This window comes from Myotis myotis, unplaced genomic scaffold, assembly GCF_014108235.1.
Source record: "Myotis myotis isolate mMyoMyo1 unplaced genomic scaffold, mMyoMyo1.p scaffold_m19_p_17, whole genome shotgun sequence".
NCBI classification, from domain to species: Eukaryota; Metazoa; Chordata; class Mammalia; order Chiroptera; family Vespertilionidae; genus Myotis; species Myotis myotis.
Window position 1 is genome coordinate 38,855,956 of NW_023416321.1, and position 18,248 is coordinate 38,874,203.

An 18,248-nucleotide genomic window follows, 5' to 3' on the forward strand; every position below is an offset into this window, starting at 1 on the left:
GCCCTGTGACGTGGGTCCCATGTCCTCCCTGTGCCCCCTTAGCCTTGGGCACTGGCCCGGGGTTTTTGGACGCCACAGCTTCCTGCTGATCCTAGGGCCCCCATGGCCACGATGAAAAGAGTCATCGTTGAGGTCAGACAGCCTTGAACTTGGATCCAGCTTTGCCATTTAATCGTCGTGTGACCTCGGCAAGTCGTTGGAGGAGTCTCAGTTTCCTTATCGATCGAATGCGGATCATAGCACCTCCTCAGGGTTCTTTGAGGTTAAACCAAGCCCTGTGCCAAGCGTCTGCCACAGTGCTTGGCACAGAGTTGGCACTCAGCGAGGGAAGACAAAGGACGTCCCGCCCTGGGGCTGCCCGGAACCAGCCTCAGGGGCCGCGGGTTCGGCACAGGCCGCGAGTTTGCCCATCGGTGGAGCTCCAGCTGGATGACACTGGAGACCAAACAGGGGGAGACCACGCCAGAGGCTGCCTGGCATGGCGACCGGCTTTCCCATCTGAGAGATGGAGGCCAGAGCTGCTGCTGCCCGCTCCCTGGGCATCCTGGGAAAGTCTCTCCAGCAGGGGTGCTGGCGGCGAGGCAGAAACTCCCCAATCACCAGAACCCATGAGTGGGTTCTTGCACCCACTTGCTCCCCAACACTGAGCCCCTCAACCTGGGACCCACCACCTCTCACTTCCTCACGGTCTCCTGGCCATGGTCCTCAGCTCTCCAGCTGCCAGGCGATCCTGGTCTCACCGGAGCACACCCAGCCCTCAGAAACCTGTGCTCCCAACAGGGCTCAGCCCGGCCTCCGAGGCCCCTGCCAGCAGCCCCGCTGCTCTCTCTGGAAGACCCCACAGGCCCTTTGCCTGCTCTCTGCTCCCCCACCCACTATGATCCTATGAGGTCTCAGCCTGGGGGAGAGGTGAGAGGGTCGGTCAGGGCCACCGAGGGTTCCGATTTTCCCAAGGGGACACTCTGACCCATACTGGGCCCCATATAAACACCCACAGGTTACGGAGGCATCCCTCCCCTCCCACACTCCCCACCCTCCCTCCCTCCACACACACAGGCTGGCACACCTACACAGCCTCTCCTCGGGCAAATGAGCAGGCCTGGGCTTGAGGGGCCAACTGAGGCCCTGGAGAGCCAGTGAAGGGGCCTGCCTTTGGTCTCACCTACAGGACAGTCCCTGGCCTGCAAGGACTCCCTGCACCACTCCAGCCTCCTGCTGGCCTGGGCATCCACAGCTTAAGTGACCCTTTCCTGCTCCTGGTCGCCTCCCCCATACACATGCAGACCTGGCTCTGCCCTCCGGGGTCTCAGACAGTGTTTCTCCAGCTAGGATGACTCGGGAAATAAAGTCTGGGTCCTGGCTCGCCCCCCAGGGCAGCTATCAGTCCCCATGCAGGTTGGGCTGACCAATTTGTCATTGGCCCATGTGGCTTTGTAGTCCCTCTGCCCGCCTTCCCCACCTCCTCCAGATAGTCTTCCCTGGTCCACAGCCCCAGAGGCACCCTGGGCACGTGGTCCGGCGTCTGGTCCACCTCCTACAAGACTGGAATCGGGGCCAGGAATTAGAACGTGCACAGCTTCTGTCTGCCCACTCACGGCTCCATCACAATGAAGGCCATCAAAGAGCATCTCTCAGCAAAACCACAAGAAGGGGGCCTTCCCTCTGGGAACCCCACTCTCCCCACCGGATCCCTTGTGAGCTCCTTCCCGGGCCTGCACGTCTCTGGCCCTTTCCGGTCCTCTGTTACTGCTCCTCGGCCGGGCCCAGATTTCCACCGCCTCGGTTTTCCAACGACCTCTGCCCCACACTCCCGGGCGTGCAGGAGGCAGCCCTCCTGCCTTCTCTCTCAGATGCTCTCGGCACTGCCTCTGTGTCCCCTGTTACTGCCCAGCTCCCTGTCCCATCTCCAGCAGGACTGGTCACTGTTTGCTCTAGCCGCCGCTCATGCGACTGGCCGATGCTCTCTACATTGCGTGCCCTTTGACCCCAGCCGTTCTTTGGTCTGTGCTGAAGAAATGGAACCAGAACAATGCGGGACCGGAACACAGGAAGGGGCTGGTTAAGCTCCAGGCTTGGCCTCCCAGAGTCCAGGGCACCAGCCTCAAGGTGCCAGAGCTTTCCCAGGAGAGGACCCCCTGCCTTCAGGCACACTCCTCTCCTGCTTTCAGGCAATCTGTGCCAACACCCACCCACCTCCTTGGGGAACCCACCCCAAAGCTGAGAGAGGGCTCCCCGCTGTGGTCTGCCCCTCCCAATTCAGCCTAAACAGTAGTTATCAACCTGGCTACCTGCTAGTGTCGCCTAGGCCCTAGGGAGCTTTTAAAAAGTCCTGATGCTTCCCTGGCCGGTGTGGCTCAGTGGGTTGGGAGCATCCTGTGCACCGAAAGGTTGCTGGTTTAATTCCCAGTCAGGGCACATGCTTAGGTTGTGGGTTGGGTCCCCAGTCTGGGTGCATATGGATCAATGTTTCTCTCCCCTTTCCCTTCCTCTCTCTCTCTAAAATCAGTAAAAGTGTTTTTTTAAAAATTCCTGACTCCTAGGCCCCACCCTGATTCAATTGGTCTGAAATGTAGTCTGGGTGTCTGGATTTTTTTAAAATTAATAGACTTTATTTTTTTGAAACAGCTTTAGGTTTATAGAAAAAATGAGTGGAAAGTACAGATGCTTACCATATAATCCCTCCACCCTCTCTCCTGCTCCCCAGTTTCCCATTAGTGTGGCACTTTGTTACAACTGATGAACAGACACTGATACATTCTTATTAACTAAAGCCACAGTTTATTTTAGGGTTCATTCTTTGTGTTGTATATTCTAGGTGTGACAAATGTGTAATGCTGTGTATCTCCCATTACAGTATCTCCCAAAGAATCGTTTCACTGCCCTAAGAATCCCCTGTGCTCTACCTGCTCATCCCTCCCTCCCTCCCACCCCTCACTCCCCATCCCACCCCCATCCTCTGGCAATCTCTGATCTTTTTACCATCTCTGTAGTTTTGCCTCTTCCAGGATGTCATATAGTTAGAATTATACAGCAGGTAATCCCCTCAGCTTCCTAGGTGATTTTAAAAATTTTTACAATTGAGATATATTTCTATATAATAAAAGGGAAATATGCAAATTGACCCTAACGGCCGAATAACCGGGAACGACTGGTCGCTATGATGTGCACTGACCACCAGGAGGCAGACTCTCAACGCAGGAGCTGCCACCTTCCACAGGGGGAGTGCTGCTCAGCCAGAAGTCAGCTCATGGCTGGCCAGCGCAGAGGACCAGGCCTAAGCCATTAGTTGGACATCCCTCGAGGGCTCCCAGGCTGCCAGAGGGATGTCTGACTGCCAGCTTAGGCCCGATCCCCCGGGGAGCGGGCCTAAGCCAGCAGGTGGACATCCCCCGAGGGCTCCCAGACTGGAAGAGGGCGCAGGCTAGCCTGAGGGACCACCCCCGACCCCCGAGTGCACAAATTTTTTGTGCACTGGGCCTCTAGTTAACATATAACATTGTATAAATTTAAGGTGTATGACTTGATACATTTATATATTGCAATATGATCGCCACTGTCACATTAGCTAACACCCAACACCTCTGTCTTGTTACATAATGATAATTTTTAGTGATAGGAACACTTACTATCTAGTCTCATGCCCTAGCAGGTTTGACTCAGTGGATAGAGCATCAGCCTGCAGAATGAAGGGTCCCAGGTTCTATTCCGGTCAAGGGCACATCCCCAGAAAGGGGTGTGCAGGAGGCAGCCAACCAATGATTTTCTCTCATCATTGATGTTTCTCTCTCTCTCCCTCTCCCTTTCTCTCTGAAATCAATAAAAAAATATTTTTTAAAAAATATCTAGTCTCTAAGCCAGTTCGATGTTTATAATAGTTTTGTTGTTTATAATCGCCGTACTGTGTATTAGATCTCCAGGACTTATGTACCTGCCCGCTGCGAGTATGTGCACTAGGTTGGTGATTTTTTTTTTTTTTTTGACTATGTTTCTTCCAATTGAATTGGCCATTCCCACTGGGTCCTGAATGGCCAACAAACCACAGGAAGACATTGCTCTTGGCTCCTGTTTGAAACCAACAGCTACGAAAAAACCACCAGTCTTGATTCAGGGCCTATAGGTTGGTGATTGTAATGAGCAGTGATAGTTGACATGATTAGCTCTGGCCTAGAATTTGGTAAGGGTGGTGATGGTGGTGAGGAGAAATCTGGTGCCTGTTTCTAAATCAAATGTGGGAAAAGGTCTCATTTCCTTTTGATATGTACTCCATCCACCCATCTATCTATCCATCCATCATCCATCCATCCTTTTAATATTTGCCCAGGGCCTTCTGTAACCAGGCACCGAGACACTAAACCAGTGGTTCTCAACCTGTGGGTCGCGACCCCTTTAAATACATCCTGCATATCTGATATTTACATGACGATTCATAACAGTAGCAAAATTACAGTTATGAAGTAGCAACGAAAATAATTTTATGGTTGGGGGGTCACCACAACATGAGGAACTGTATTAAAGGGTCACGGCATTAGGAAGGTTGAGAACCACTGCAACACTGTTCCTGCTCTCATGGCGCTCACAGTCCATCACAGGAGTCAGACATTAACCAAATGGCCATGCACATGTGTGGACGATTTGGAACTGAGATGAGCAACTCTATAGGAAAGGCCTGTGGTGGTGGCTCTCTGAGAATAGTTAGGGGGGCTTTCCAGAGAAAGGGAAGCTCCAGCTGAGATCTGAGGCTGAGGAAGAACTAGCTAGTCCAAGGGGGAGGAAAAAAAACTCCAAGTAGAGAGATCAGCTTGTGCAAAGGCCCTGTGGTTAGCAGGGACATAGTGCTTTCCAAGAACTGAAGCGGTGATGCTGGGAGTGAGGAGGAGAGTAGGGCAAAATGAAGCTGGAGAGGAGGGCAGGGCTGGATAATGTGCTGAAGAGACCCCTCTGGCTACAGTGGGTAGGGGAGGGATGGGGGTGGAGGAATGAGAGAAACAGAGAAACCAGTGAGGAGGCCGCTGCAGTGTCCAGACAAGAGGGGGCATGATGGTGGCTGGGATGGAAAGAAGCTGAGGGGTGGCAGCTGAGAGGATGGAGAGGAGCAGGTGGACATGAGAGAGATGTGGGGGGCCAGACAAGAATTATGAGTGGCCTGGCTATGGGGGTGGGAGAAGAAGGGATCCAGGGTGGCTCCTCGCTTTCCAGGCTTACACACCTGGGTTGCCTGTGATGCTGATGAGGGAAGTCGGGAACATAGGAAAGGATGTGGCTTGGAAGCGGGATTCTGAGTCTCAGGTAGGTTGAGTCTGAGGTGCCTTGAGACATTCCAGGAAAGATGTCCAGGAGGCATTAAGACAGACGGACTGGAACTCAGGGGAGAGGGGAAAACTGGCAATGGAGACCTGGAGGTCCTCAGGGTAGGGATGGCAGTGGAGCTGGAAGCCATGGGTGTGATGAGATGGCCTAGGGCAGGGGTGAGCAACCTTTTTGTGAGTGCGTGCCAAAACCAGCAAAATCTCTGACTCAAAATTCTTCTGCGTGCCAACCCTAATTTTTTGAGAACATGTTATGCCTACTTGATATCTCTTAAGGTGTATGTATGTGAAGAACCTTGAAGAAATAATAAAATTCATTCGAGCAACAAAAACACAGTATGTGATGGTGAAAAATACATTTATTTTTTAATGTATACATGTACACTGATAGTCCGACAGAAAACTTTATGACTCCGTTTGATATTATCAGTGGGACTTTTGCTGCTGCATCACTGATGACTGAGATTTTACATCAAGTTTATATTTCGTGACCTTCAGAGATATGCACGAGCTACTGTTTTCATCCGTCAGGCTACTCCTATTATGAGACTTAACAAAATTCATCACTGAGAACAAAGATTCACAAGCGTATGTGGATGAAACCAAAACACTGGTCGGATCTAGGAAGGCAGGGAGAGTTAAGGCAGAGGCATAGAAATTGCTCTTCCCCTCTCTCGTCAATCCATGTCTATGGTCTTTAAGATAACTTGTTATGTAAAATTATTTATTTATCTAAGATGCACCTACACTGAATTTATCTGAAAAATAAGAAAGTCGATATTAAGAAAAAAACTGTGAATGGAAGATTATAAGAGAGGGTTTCGCGTGCCAGCAGAAGTTACTGGCGTGCCATGTTTGGCACGTGTGCCAGGGGTTGCCCACCCCTGGCCTAGGGAGTGTGCCTGGGTCAGAAGAAAGAGGACCCAGGATTGAGCCCTGGGGGACTGTTAATGTAGGGGGGAGAGGAAGAACCTGAAAACGCACTGGAGCAGGGGCCACCTGGGAGGTGAAAGGGAAACCCCGTGCGACCATATCAGGAGTGTGTGTGGTTTCAAGAACCCGGGAGTGGCCATCAGTGTCGATGATGCTGAGTGGTCAGGTCACACGGAGAAAATGAGGGGGGCAGTCCTTTCAATCATTCGCTGTGTAGGGTTGCGCAGAGCGTAGGTGCTCCTCCTGCGTCAGGGTCAGCTGCCTTTTCTTTAACTGTAGAAACGTTTCCTTAACTACCGACCTGCAAGTAGTCCAGGGACATGAACTGGGGGTGTGGGTTTGTGGGTGTCCACTTTAAAATTGCATCAAAGAGTCCTTCTGCTTGAGTCAGCAGGACACCCCCTCAGGCCAGTGGCCCGTGTTACCAACCCGCCGGTAGCATTTGATTTCACCATAGGAGCTTATGTTACCTTTTAATGATTTTCCCCTGTGTTATCCCAGGAGAGGTAGGATTCCATCATGTATTCCCCTCCTCCCTGGAAGGGAGAGGGTGAGAGAAAGGAGAGGGAGTGGCCAATTTCAGCCAATCTTTTAGAAGACCCTCAGTACCCTCGTTGTCCCCTAGCCTCCATCGTCACAAATTTCTAAGAGAGTTGTCCACACTTCCTCAAATTCCATCTCTAAGCTACCTTCCCCTTCATGCACCTTGGTCTCATCAAAGTCACCGATGGCCAACCAACTTAGAGACCTAAGTCAAGTTCCACTGTGAACTGGTGGCTACACTTATTTAATCTCCACAACCTCCTTTGGGGGTGGGTAACATGTCCCACACGACTGCTGAGGGCACGGAGGCTCTGGTGGTTAAGCAGCTTGCCCAAGATCACACGTGGTAAAAGGGGCAGACTCTGCCCCCTGAAACGCAGGTGTGTCCGATGCTGGTCATGTTCTCCCTTGGTTTATAGTTGCCTGTTCCTCCATGGTCAGAGCTGGTAGGGCCTCTGAGACCCTGGGGCCCCATCTACACCCTCCTGAGATGGGAAGACAGGCCCAGAAAGGGGCCAGACTAGCCCAAGGTAACATAGGGTGTAAGGTGCAAAGTCAGGACTCAAAGCGAAAACTGACCAGTGGAGCCCTCTGGGAGCCTAAAGACACCCCTTCCCTCCCCCCTGGCTCTTTTTAGAACATGCCAGAAACCATGGTTTGGGGCCCTCGGGAGTCAGGAAAGCTCTGGCCTTTGGGCAGCTCACTATGCTCTTGGAGCCTCCATTTTTGTGTATGTAAAATGGGTCAATTATTGGGAGACTTGAAAGAGACATAGGTTGGCAAGGCAAGTCCACTGTAAACCTACAGATTGCTCAGAGGTCATAGACCAAAAGACCTCTGGAGCCTGATTGCCTAGGCTCAGATTCAGGTTTTATCCCTTACACTAGAGGCCTGGTGCATGACATTCGTGCACTCAGGGGGTTCCCTCAGCCTGGCCTGCACCCTCTCACAGTCCGGGAGCCCTCGGGGGATGTCCGACTGCGGGGAGCGGGCCTAAGCCAACAGTCAGACATCCTTAGTGCTGCCACAGAGGCAGGAAAGGCTCCCACCACTGTTGCTGCACTCACCAGCCGTGAGCCTTGCTTCTGGCTGAGCAGGGCTCCCCCTGTGGGAGTGCACTGACCACCAGAGGGCAGCTCCTGCATTGAGCATCTGCCCCCTGGTGGTCAGTGCATGCCATAGCGACCAGTCCTTAGTCGATTTGCATATTAGCCCTTTATTACATAGGATAGGATATCGGCTATCACTTTGGGTAAATTTGTGTGCCTTAGTTTTTCCCATGTGAAATGGAAATAACAGTACCTACTTAATAGGGCTGTTGTAGGAGTGAAGCACTTGAAATAGTCACTGGCACATAATGACCACAGTAAAGCTAGCTTTTATTACAGGTTTAAAGCATTTTCTAAATACAGACTACACCGATTTTTTCCATGCCCCGCCCCCTCCAACAGGCCCCACCCTCGTCCCCATTGGTCCCGCCTCCTCCTTCCCAGGTCCTGCTGCAGCCCGCCGGGTTCCTCCCGACACCAGGGGGCGCGGCGCTGCAGGGGGCCTTCTAGCGACGCGGGCGACGCTCTAGGCAGCGGAGACGGCTGCTCGGTGGCAGTGGCGGCGGCGCTCTAGCCGTCGGGTGTGCGGGGCGGGCTCTCAGTGGTGCGGCCGGCGGGCGGCGATGGCGGCCGTACGGGGCCTGCGAGTGTCGGTGAAGGCGGAGGCCTCGGCGGGGCCGGCCCTGGGGCTCCCGTCGCCTGAGGCGGAGTCCGGTTTGGAGCGTGGCGAGCCGGAGCCCATGGAGGTGGAGGAGGGCGAGCTGGAGATGGTGCCGGTGCGGCGCTCGCTGAAAGAACTGATCCCGGTACGGGGGGGCGAGGGGGAGGTCGCCGGGCGAGCGAGTGCCCCGCGCCTGGACGGGCCGGAAGGGGAGGCGGCTGGCTGCCCGGCCCGGGGAGAGTCGGGGGAAGGAGAGAGGGGAGCGAGCGCCCGGGGGGGCGGGGGCGCCTGGCTGGAGAGACCGGGAGCGAGAGAAAGGACGCCGGGCGCCCGGAAATGGGTGCTGAGGGGCTGCAGGAGGCGGGGGAGCTGCAGGGGGTTGAGGGCGTCCGCTTCCCGCCCCTCCGAGCCCGTCTGTGCCCGGGGTGAGTGAGGAGGGGCCGGGTTGTCTGGGCGGGAACCGAACCGCGAGCGGCCCGGACGGCGCGGCACCCGGGGCTCCGGGCGGGTCCTGCAGCGGGTGGCGGGCGGCCGGTGCCGGTCAGCGGGGCTCGGGGTGTCTTCCGGGAGGGCTGGGCCTGACAGCAGCGGGAGCTCGTGTATCTGGTGACCGAGGGTCATCTGGCCCCCGCGCAGCCCCACTGCTCTGGGGCCCCCGCTCCGCGGCCCCGACACCTGACCTTTCATGGAACCAAAACATCCGCGAATGCGCAGCGGCTCTGGCCCGCCTTTTTCCACCGCGGGGACGGCGAGCGGCGTTTTGCTTGTGCCTTGGTGGCCCGTTGCCCGCGCCTGGGGGCCGGTCCCAGGCCTGCCTGGCCCTTCTCCGGCCCCTCCTTGCTCGCCCAGGACGAAGGAAGGACTTGTTACCACGTCAGCAAGCCTTGCTTCTAAACTGAAATGATGGGGAAAGGTGAAAGTGGGTCCCTCTAGATAGGAAATGACAGTGACCCCGGTAATAGTAGTGAACAGTGTCCCGGTACCGCTGACCACATTGTATCGTTTCACTGTCACCGTGGTTGTGAAGTCTGTGCCCTCCCGGAACTCATTCGGTGTCACACCCCTGGCAGCCCCCACCAGGTGCCAGGCACCGTCCTGGGCACTTGATCACGATTAAACGCCCTCCCGAAGTGTATGTTCCAGTTGGGGGACACGCGTAAGCACGTGATTTCTGGTCGTGGTCAGTGCCCTGACCGGAATAAAGCATGTTCATGGCATCGCGAGGGCAGAGGGCAGGGAGGGTGTGCAGGGCGGGGAGCTGCATGGGGTGGGATGGCCCGGGGGGTCCTCTGAGAGAGGGACGTTTAAGCCAAACCCTGAGTGACACAGGGAGCCAGCCGTGTGCAGACCTGGAAGGAAGTGTCCCCAGTAGGGGCAGCCGTCAGCAGAAGGCTCTGAGATGGGCACAAGTATGAGAGCAGCAAGAGGGCCGGACGGTGGGCAGATGCGGTGGAGGACACCTAGGCCCAGAGAGGCCAACGGAACCGGACCCGTAAAGTGTCACGTAGCCTGTGAACGTCAGAGCTGCCTTTTCGGGCCTGGGTTTCCCAATCCCACCCTCCTTTCGTTGCCCTGTGCTGTGTGTTCCGTCGGTCTGGGCGAGTCTGGATTTTCTGCATTTTGGTGAAGACGTGTGCTCTGTTTACCTCGCGGCCGGGCATGATGGATTGGGCCGGGCTGGGTCGGGGAGATGAGGGACTGCGCCTCATCTTGGATGCTTTTCACAGAAGCTTGTAGAGTTCCATTGACGTGATACCTCCCGTAGATGGGATTGTTTGAGGTTTGGACAGGCCCTAATCTGGAGATGGCTTCTCCTTAGAGGTGATTGCTACTGCAGTCACGGCGATGGGCTTCCTCAGGGTAAGGGGTTGTCAGAGTGGGGGAAGGATTGCTCAAGAGCGGGACTATCCAAAAAGCATCAGCTGTTTTTATCATGAATTTTTCGTCAGTTGCTGTCAGCATTTCTTACTCTTCCCCTCCTGTTAGGACACAAGCAGAAGGTATGAAAACAAGGCTGGCAGTTTCATCACTGGAATTGATGTCACCTCCAAGGTAAGACAGACCATGATTTATTTATTCATTTTGATAAGCGGGTGAACTTGGTTCCTAGGATTAGTGGAACTGCAATTATTCTTTACCACCTGTTTTCTTTAGTTGCTGGATTAAAATTTATTTAGCTTAAATCTTATATTACACAATGATGCCGTTGTGCATTCTGGAAACATCCAGGTAGTATTTGTGTATTCTCATGTTCATGTTAAGATAAAATCACTATACCTGTGCTCAATCATATCCAAGAAAAAGTTCTGCACTGCAAATGCTTTTTTATGCTGTATACATTCTTTAAAAGTGATAGACTATTTTTACTTTAAATGAAACAAAACATGAAAAGTTCCTGGCACATAGTAGGCCTTTAGTAAATATCTTTTATTCCTCACTGGCTGCAGGCTTAGAAAAATAGGATTTCCTGCCCTGGCTGGTGTGGCTCAGTTGGTGGAGCATCATCCTGTGCAACAAAGTCGCAGCTTCAGTTCCCGGTCAGGGTACATACTTAGATTGTGAGGTTTGATCCCTGATTGTGGTGCGTGCGGGAAGCAACCAGTTGACGTATCTCTCTCACATCGATGTTATTTTCTCTCTCTCTCTTTCCCTTCCTCCGTCTCTAAAAACAAAAACAAAAACAAAACAAACAAAAAAACCCCAGAAAAATAGGATTTCCTTACTGTGTGGCTATCTAAACTTTGAAGACCATGTCAGCTGAATTATTCTCAGTACCTGGGAATATCATCTTATCTAGTGATTGCTGTTACTAGATTACCAACTTCACTGTAATTCCTCACAGAGCCAAACCTATTATTTTCCTTATTATAAATAGTGCATATTTGTTGCTTTAATTGGTGATACCCAGTTTAGGCATTCTTTCTACTTTAATGTGTGCAATTGAGTGGAATAGAATCTTGAATCCTGAATAATAGTACTATGTTGCTATATTGGATGTATAAAATAAAAAATAAAAATGTCATACTTACATTTTTATATTTTATTTGGGACTCAGTCTGTCTTAGATGACTTAAAGGCCAAAAGAAAGAAGTGATCTTTTAGACAAACAAGAAAATAAAGTGGAGATGTTTTCTTATCGTAATTGAACCAGAAGTAGACTGTACTGTTCTTAATTCTACACAGTTTGCCATTATATTAAATAAATATACGAGGGGAAAGGGTGGTACTCCCAGAATTGGTACTTAAATTGTTACTAAAGAAAGGTAGATTAGCTGTTTGCACTGGGAAGATTTCAGGGGGAAAAATTAGCATAACTGTTGGGAAATAACAGAAGTGTTGTTGCTTTACCAATCCCCACAAGCTTTCTATACAGTCAGACCTTCAATTAGTGTGGCAAAGTCAGTATGTAATTAGCGAAGGGTTCCCAAGAGCTATCAGAAACTCACAGTTGGATCTGGATTTATTTTAGCTCTTGGAAAAAAAAAACTTACGAAGCTGATTATTTTGTTTTTCAGTGAAGCGTCAATGCTTTTTGTCACTTAAAAATGAAAACTGGAAATTCCATGGACACAAGCCTACAAAAGAGAGAGTTTCTTTGCCTCAAAGCTATTTTTAAACCAGGAGAAAGCCTTAGGGAGTGGACTGCTCATGCAGACATAATGTGGATGAGCGTGATAGGTGTGATTACCATGCACACAGACAGTGAAATGGGGATGTTGGCGGGGGGGGGGGGGGGGGGGGGGGCTCCTAGAAATAGCACTGATATCAGAAGTTCTGCCCCACTTACTGCTGAAGTTCCTCCAGCAAATCTTTTAACTTTTTTGTGCTTCAGTTTCTGCACCTGGAAAATTGAAATTTGAGATTGTTTAGTTGTAATTTGTTTGAATCATGACTGCTAATAAATGAAATGTCAGAGAATTAAGCATTCCTTATTACTCACTGGATCAACTAATATTCATTGAATTCCTACTCTGCCTCAGACACAGTGATAGGCATTGAATCATCATGGAGATTATTACAAATTATAGCAGCATTAATGTACACCCTCCCAGTCATTGACTTTGAATATCCAGTTCTCTGCAAAAATTATTAAAGGTACATTGTTGCTTATTTCTTCTGATTTATTTTAGGGTTGTCACTGATGCATTATGTTGTATTTGTGATTGTGTGTGCGATCTAACTTTTCTCATTCATTGAAACATGGCTTTTTCTGTACCTTCTAGGAAGCAATTGAAAAGAAAGAACAACGAGCCAAGCGCTTCCATTTACGATCAGAAGTAGATCTTGCCCAAAGAAATATAGCCTTGGACCGAGACATGATGAAGAAAGGTACTGGGTGTTTGGGGGGAATTTTTCCACATTTCCCAGACAGTAACTTTTTCCTATCATGGCTGGTGCTTCTGGCCTCGCCTTGTATGTCCAGTCCTCATTCAAATACTCCCAAAGGAAAGGAAGTCTCCATTTTTGAGGTGGTCTGTTTAGCTGTGTCTCAGATGTTAGAGCTGAAAAAAAAAAAAAGATTGTCTCATCAGAGGAGGCTCAAAGAACGTCACCCAGTTAGTGGCAGAGCTGAGATTAGAACCTATGCTTCTATGGACTCACCCATTCCTGCTCTTATCATAGAAAGCTTAACTTTTCTTTGTTTTTAAATGTATTGGAAGTAGCCCTAGCCAGTTTGGCTCAGTGGCTAGAGCGTTGGCCTGCAGACAGAAGGGTCCCGGGTTCCATTCTGGTCAAGGGCACATACCTCGGTTGCAGGCTCCCGGCCCTGGTCTGGGGCATGCAGGCAGCAACCAATCGACGTGTCTCTCTCACATTGGTGTTTTTCTCTCTCTCTCCCTCTCCCTTCTACTCTCTCTAAAAATTAATGGAAAAAATACCCTTGGATGAGGATAAAAAAATAAAATAAGTGTATTAGAAGTATATCACAGTGAGACCTCTTTAAGGGGAGTGAGAGCAATATTGGATTTGTGGGGGAAAGCTGTCAGTACTTCTTTAGATGCGGGCTTGTGATTTCATCTTATTTTTCTGTTTTATTAGGGTAAGTGTTTTGCTTCCTGGAACTCACCCTGAATTATAAAGAGTAATCTGCCCCAGTCTTCTGAAGCAATTTATAAAATAAAGGGAAAATTTTTAGTGCATTGATAGCCATATTTATTATTCCACGCTAATATAAATCCATGAGGACAGCCGAAACCAGTTTGGCTCTATCCCTGTGGACTGAAGGGTCCCAGGTTCGATTCCGGTCAAGGGCATGTACCTGGGTTGCGGGCACATCCCCAGTAGGAGATGTGCAGGAGGCGCCTGATCGATGTTTCTCTCTCATTGATGTTTCTAACTATCTCTCTCTCCCTTCCTCTCTGTAAAAAATCAATAAAATATATTTAAAAAAATAAATAAATAAATCCATGAGTACAAAAGGTCTCTGTTGTATTTGCAAATTTGGGTATTTCTGAAGGGCTTAATAGGCAGACCTCTGCATGTTAAAGGTCTGTGCTCTGCTGTATGAGTTTCTCTAGGCTTGCTTGATTGATAAAAGCATGTTGAATGAACAAAAGAATAACTACTATTTTGGGGGAACTTGCTGTCTTACCCGGCACTGTATTAGTTGGAATATTGCATATTCGTTTCTTATTCATTTCTCACAACAACCCTATGAGGAATATATGTGTTATTCCTGTTTTACAAAGAAGTAGAAATAGTCTCAGAAAAGTTTAGTAAATGCCTGAGGTTATGCAGCTCGTAAAAGTGGAGTCAGGATTTCGACCTAGCTTTATCTGACTCTAAAGCAGCCCTGGGCAAACTACGGCCCGCAGGCCGGATCCGGCCTGTTTGAAATGAATAAAACTAAAAAAAAAAACACCGTACCCTTTTATGTAATGATGTTTACTTTGAATTTATATTAGTTCACACAAACACTCCATCCATGCTTTTGTTCCGGCCCTCCGGTCCAGTTTAAGAACCCATTGTGGCCCTCTAGTCAAAAAGTTTGCCCACCCCTGCTCTAAAGCCTTGCTCTTAACTGCTTTGCTCTATTGCCTCATGTATGTGATATGACAGCACAGACCCAGATCTCCTCAGTGTGTCCCAGTGGGTAGAGTAGCTTGGATGTAGAGCTCAACTCTGAATCCTGCTTTATACTTTTTTCTGCCTCATGAGTTCAAGTTGGAAATATGGCCTTGCTGCCCTTGCAGGCTGGGTTTCCAGGCATCTACCTGAGTGGACTTCTGTTTCAGGAAAAGTCCTTTGAAGGCGAAGGATAGCTGTGCAGCTTGGCATTCATGTGCCTGCTCAGTCTGGGCCCAAGCAGAGCTCTGAAGCCTCTCATAACTGCAGCTTACTTCCCTCTAGCCAATGAGCGTTCATTGTGGCAGTTCATGCCTTTTCATTCTGCTGATTTTGCCCTTCCTTGTCCCATGGTTTGTCTTGTTCAGATGTCATTTTCCCCATGAAGCCCTAATCACCCACTCAAATTTCTTACCTCTGTTGGTGCTGGTGCCCTCCTGGAATCTTTTCCTCAGTTCCTTTGTGAATGTGGACAAGTTATTAAACCTTTTTAGGTCAAAATTTCCTTGTTTATAAAGTGAGAATATGATACCTACCTAAATAGGATCATTTCTGGAGTTAAATTAAAAAAAAATTTTTTTTCTTTTTTGAAAAGCAATCCTAATCTTATGGTTCTAAAGATATTCCTAAAAAGCAATAGATCTGCCTGGATGAGCTGGGACACGTTGCTCATTTTAATCTGTTTTTCATCCAGAAGGCAGCATAGTCTAGGGTAGTATTCCTGAACTCTGGAGAACCCTGCTGCCTATCCCAGTTCATTTTAAATTAGGATGGGAGGTAGGCGAGGGGTTTGTATAGGTCCCAGCGATAGTTATTTTTATATCTCCCTAGGTAATTCTAATGTACAGTCAAGATTGAGAACCACTGGTATGGTGATTAAGAGTGTGGGTTCTGGCCCTGGCCTTTTTGTTCCGTGGTTACAGCATTGGCCCAGGGACTGAAGAGTGGCGGGTCAAGGGGATGTACCTCGGTTGCAGGTTCCCTGGTCCTGGTGGGGACTCATGTGGGAGGCGACCAATCGACGATGTGTCTCTCCCATGTCTAGGTCTCTCTCTCTCTCTCTCTCTTTCTCCCCTCTCCCCTCTCCCTTCTCCCCTCTCTCCTCTTCCTGTTCCCCTCTCCCTTCTCCCCCTCCCTTTCCCTCCTTCCCTTCCTCTTTCTAAAATCAGTTTGTTTTTTTTAAAGAAAAGAGTGTGGGTTCTGAAGCCTGGGTGCCTATATTTAAATCCTGACCTGTTCCTTTCTAACTCAGTGACTTGGGGAAGTTACTTAGGCTCTAAGAAGCTCAGTTTCTTCATAGGGAGAGTCAGATAACAGTAGTTTTCATAGGGTTGTTGGGAGCCTCTAGCACAGTGGTTCTCAACCTTCCTAATGCCGCGACCCTTTGATACAGTTCCTCATGTTGTGGTGACCCCCATTTCATTGTTACAAATTGAACATAATTAAAGCATAGTGATTAATCACAAAAATAATATGTAATCATATATGTGTTTTCCCATGGTCTCAGGCAACCCCTGTGAAAGGGTCGTTCGACCCCCCAAGGGATCGCGACCCACAGGTTGAGAACCGCTGTTCTAGCATAATGTTACAGTCCTTATGTCTGATACATAGTAAGTCCTCAATAAATGTTAGTTGTTATTTTCATTATCTGGCATTTTCCATCTTCCCAGCAGTCTTCTAAGTGGCCTAGCCTCTTGGGAGAATGGGAACATTGGAATAAACATCTTGACTCCTGCAGCCACATTAGGTGTCAAGTTGTTGCTTCTTCTTAATGCCAAGGGCAATAAAGATACGTTTGGTAAATGCTTACTGTATGCCACTCAGCCCTGTGCAGGGAAGGGAATTACCATTTCTGTTTGACTGGTGGGGAAACTAAGGTGCTGAGAGGCTGAGAACCTTGCCTGGGGTCCCACAGCTAGGTAAGCAGCAAGGCTGGGATCTGAAGGCTGGTCGGGCTGAAGCCGGTGTCCCTCACCTCTCTGCCAGCTCTCAGGTAGAGTGTGGGATGTGCTGCACTGATCATTCTGCATCAAAAGTGACTTGCTACTTACTCTTAGCGACCCTGGTCGAGCAGCTTTCGTTTCCTTATCTCCAAGATCAAAGCCTTTGTGGTTGGAAGGAACCTTGGAGGTCATCAAAAGTCACCTCCTGCCCAGCACTGCAGGCCTTTTGGCAAAGTTCCCAATGGTCTTCTGGCTTCTGCTTGAACATTTCCTAGTGACGGCAGAAGAACTATTTATGAAGCAGTCAATTTTTGGATACATGTTAATACATGTTCCTCATGTTGAACAGAAATTGCTTTCTAATAATTTCTGTCTATTAGTTATTGTGTGACCCTTAGAACAACATTATGTTCTTTCCTCATTCACATAATAATCCTTCAGGTGAATGAGCAGTAAGCCCATTTCCTACACTTTGTTTATGTGACTTGACTTTCTAGCCTCTCTCCTCTACACTCTTTTCAATCTCTAAATGTCCTTCATAAAGTGAGGTGTAGATATTGTTGGATTCATGTAGAGTATGGCAGGGTTACACCATGATTTCTATCTTACCATTTCATAGTGTACTCACCTTCCAGTCAACCGAAGTACCCAGGTCTTTTCCCTAGGAATTCTCCCCATCAAAGCAGTCTTGTCTTTTGTCTTGTACTTGAGGCACTGTTTAAAAATTACTTTCTTATTTATCTTTACCAAATTATTAATTTCAAGACTCCATTTCAGTCTGTCGAGTTCATTTTCATCTTAACTGTACCTTTTAGCATTTTAGCTATATTCCTCACTTTGGTATGCAGGCCTCTGCATCTTTACCCAGTTGTCGGTAAATGTTGATCAGGATAATCCCATATCATGCCATGAAACATAGATCCATGAATTGTAAGCCTTAGTTTATTATCAGGTCCACATTTCATTTTATTGTCATGAGGAACTAGATTACATGCCTTAATGGTCTCGGGATAGAACTTGAATTTCTTGGTGTGGGGTAATGCTGCCAAAAAAAGAAAAGAGGTTTGTGTGGCTTGCTTCTTAGAGAGCTCCCGTCATTTCCAATGGGCGAGACTTGGTTTCATTTTTTGTTTGCTTTGTAACTCTTCACCTGAGGATATTTTCTAGTGATTTTTTTAGTGAGAGTGAAAGGCAGGGGGAGAGACAGATAGAGAGAAACATCGTTATGAGAGACACACATCGATTGGTTGCCTCCCGTACACACCCTGACCAGGGACAGGGATCGAGCCTGCAACCAAGGCACATGTCCTTGACCAGAATCGAACCTGCATCCCTTCAGTCCACAGGCCGACACTCTGTCCACTGAGTCAAACCGGCTAGGGCGAGACTTGGTTTCTTAAGGGATTGTAGATTGTTTGATCAGCTACTTTTTAAAAATTCCAGAGAATGACATTACTTTAAATTAAAATATATATAATTTATATATATTATATTTAACATATATATTTTATTAAATATATATTATACTTAATATATATATATATATTTAATTTTCACCTGGGGATATGTTTTAATGATTTTAGAGAGAGAGGAAGGGGTTGGGGAGAGAAAGAGAGAGAGATATCACATCGATCAGCTGCCTCTTGTATGTGCCCCAACTGGGAAGCAACCCTGCAAACCTGCAGTGTAGGTATGTGCCCTGACTGGGGATCAAACCTGTAACTTTTTGGTGTACGAAAAAAAAGAA

General features: G+C 48.8%; 1 protein-coding gene and 1 non-coding gene across 10 annotated transcripts in view; one reads left to right on the top strand and one right to left on the bottom strand.

Moving 5' to 3' along the window:
* Positions 1 to 3,980: 3,980 nt before the first annotated feature.
* Positions 3,981 to 4,114, bottom strand: LOC118672552. The gene has a single exon (XR_004973116.1). It is a non-coding gene; the product is annotated as a small nucleolar RNA SNORA2/SNORA34 family (small nucleolar RNA).
* Positions 4,115 to 8,407: 4,293 nt separating this feature from the next.
* Positions 8,408 to 18,248, top strand: part of NCBP3 (nuclear cap binding subunit 3) — a 30,459-nt gene continuing 20,618 nt past the window's right edge. For 2 of the 9 annotated variants that reach the window (XR_004972955.1, XR_004972956.1), the window contains exons 1-3: positions 8,414 to 8,637; positions 10,479 to 10,544; positions 12,716 to 12,821. Coding sequence is in view for 7 of the 9 variants with exons in the window: in XM_036341294.1 (XP_036197187.1) it covers positions 8,455 to 8,637; positions 10,479 to 10,544; positions 12,716 to 12,821 (355 nt within the window). In the remaining 2 variants the exon portion in view is untranslated. Of the gene's footprint in view, positions 8,638 to 10,478; positions 10,545 to 12,472; positions 12,588 to 12,715; positions 12,822 to 18,248 lie in introns of all 9 variants that reach the window. The other 7 variants (XM_036341295.1, XM_036341296.1, XM_036341298.1 and 4 more) reach the window with 6 other exon arrangements.